This window comes from Vitis vinifera, chromosome 18, assembly GCF_030704535.1.
Source record: "Vitis vinifera cultivar Pinot Noir 40024 chromosome 18, ASM3070453v1".
In the NCBI taxonomy this organism is placed as follows: domain Eukaryota; kingdom Viridiplantae; phylum Streptophyta; class Magnoliopsida; order Vitales; family Vitaceae; genus Vitis; species Vitis vinifera.
Window position 1 is genome coordinate 30996192 of NC_081822.1, and position 2292 is coordinate 30998483.

At 34.4% G+C, this 2292-nt stretch overlaps 1 protein-coding gene across 1 annotated transcript; it reads left to right on the forward strand.

The window, feature by feature from the left end:
• The first annotated feature begins 289 nt into the window (after nt 1-289).
• On the forward strand, nt 290-1541 carry LOC132253158 (uncharacterized). The gene is made up of 3 exons (XM_059734574.1): nt 290-490; nt 913-1165; nt 1251-1541. Exons 1-3 carry the CDS (start codon nt 290-292, stop codon nt 1409-1411), a joined length of 615 nt encoding a protein of 204 aa, XP_059590557.1. The 3' UTR covers nt 1412-1541.
• The last annotated feature ends 751 nt before the right edge of the window (nt 1542-2292 follow it).

Consider the following 2292-nt stretch of genomic DNA (forward strand, 5'->3'; position numbering starts at 1 on the left):
AGCTTGGTGAGAACATTTACAAAAAATCATGAACTTCTTCGTCCAACAATTACACGGTTTGCTACTTCATTTCTTACTCTCCAAAGTCTTTATAAGCAAAAGCAAGCTCTTATAGCAATATTCTCATCAGAAAAATGGTGTTCAAGCACATGGGCTAAAAAAGTAAAAGGTGTGAAAACTCGAAGTATAGTGTTGTTTGATCCAAATTTTTGGCCTCATGTTGCTTTTTGCATAAAGACCACTGTTCCATTAGTTAGTGTCTTGAGAGAGGTTGATTTAGAGGAAAAACATGGGTTATATTTATGAGTTGATGGATTCAGCTAAGGAGAACATTGCATTTAATTGTGGGGGCGTGGAGAGAAAATATGACCCAATTTGGAGAAAAATTGATGCAAGATGGACTCTGCAACTTCATCAACCTTTACATGCAGCAGGTTATTATCTTAATCCTCAATTGCGGTATGGAGATAAGTTCTCTAATGTTGATGAGGTGAGCAAGGGATTATTTGAATGCATGGATAGGATGTTGGATTATCAAGAACGTTTAAAAGTTGACATTCAATTGGACTTTTGGGAGTCGTATTGCAATTGATTCTCGAACATTAAGAAGTCCTACAAGTTGGTGGATGCATTTTGGGGGTTCAACACCGGAGTTGCAAAAGTTTGCTATTCGAGTTCTTAGCCTTGCTTGTAGTGTTTCGGGATGTGAAAGAAATTAGAGCACATTTGAATCGGTAATACTTCTTTTTTTGTAAATTTTTATACATATATTTCTATTTCAATGTTAGAGAACTTTATTTCATTTTAACACATAAATTGTTTCTTTTATTATTTGTGGATCCATACAAAAAAAAAAAAAAAATAGACTTGAACATCAAAGGTTGAATGCTCTACTGTATGGTACAACACTAGATTGAGAGAGCAAAGTCTACAAAGGAACAAAATGTTGATCCGATTTTGGTAGAGGAGATTGATTCGGATGATGAATGGATTGCGAAGAAAGAAGATCCCCTCCTCCCCCTTGACCTTTGTTGGCTTCAAGATAATGAGTTATTCAGTGTTGATGCTATTAGAGTTGTGTCATCCAACTCCCAAGAGACTCAAGCATCATCGGATCACATGGTTTCTTCACATTCTTACAAAAGGAAACATAATGAAGTACCAAGTACTCCAAAATTGAAGTCATAAATTTGATTAAATTTAATAGAAAAAACTTATAATATTTACACCTAATTAATACTTTATGCTAGGTACAAGTGGAGGCAAAGGCAAAGAGAAGGAGTTGAATTTGACACCAATTGATGAAGATGAAGATTTACATGAAATGGGAATACATGATAGTGGACATTTTCCTACTATTGATACATTGGATGAGGATGATGATGACCTTGGAGAGGAGGATTTAAGTTGAAACAATTTACTCTAGTTGTTATTTCATGACTTAGGTATGGATTTTTTTGTAAAAGTTTAGAACTATTATTATGGTTGACTCTATTTTCTATTTTATGACTTAGTTATGGCTTTTTGTTAAAGTTTGAAACTATTAGTATAGTTGAATCTATTTTCTATTTGATGACTTTGTTATGGTTTTTTTTGTGAAAGTAGGGAACTAGTATGTTTTTTTTTTTAAAAAAGAAAAATCTTTTTTATGATTCTAATGAATTGTTTTCATGTTTTTATTTATTTTATTTTATTTTATTTTATTTCATATATTTTAATATATTAATTAATTATATAATGTGAGGCTCAAAAAGCTTACGCCTCAACGCCTCGAGGCTTACGCCTCGCCACACGAACACAAAAATGTCTCACCTTTAAAAACTTTGCCCTAAATAAGTGGTCGGAAGTACACCCACTTTGCAACCAACTTTAGAAGCCAACTCCCCCACATTCAACACTCTTCCAACCGGAATGAGCTTACTCTTCATTAAGTTAATTTTCAAGCCCAAAATGGCCTCAAACCACATAAGCAATCAACTCAAGTAAGTTATTTGGTTAGAAGTGACCTCACAAAACACCAAAGGATCATCAACAAACAAAAAATGGGAAACCTCCAATACCTTTTCATTTCTACCAAACACTTTGAAACCCGACTGAGTGCCTCCATGGCTAGTACAAACAAATACAATGAGAGCAAATCCCCCTACCTTAATCCCCTAGAGCTCTTAAAAAAATCCTGACAAAGTACCATTCGCCAACACCGAGAACCTTAGTGTTGAGATACACCAACCGATCCAATTGATCCACCTTCACCCAAAGCCCATTTTTTCCTAACACCTCAAGTGAAAATTT

Excerpts from the sequence above, each read along its gene's own strand:
- LOC132253158 (XM_059734574.1), top strand. The coding sequence starts at position 290 with ATGGGTTATATTTATGAGTTGATGGATTCAGCTAAGGAGAACATTGCA. Across the intron at positions 491-912 it reads AGTTCTCTAATGTTGATGAG|ATTGAGAGAGCAAAGTCTAC; the intron begins GTGAGCAAGGGA and ends GTACAACACTAG. Across the intron at positions 1,166-1,250 it reads GAAACATAATGAAGTACCAA|GTACAAGTGGAGGCAAAGGC; the intron begins GTACTCCAAAAT and ends ACTTTATGCTAG.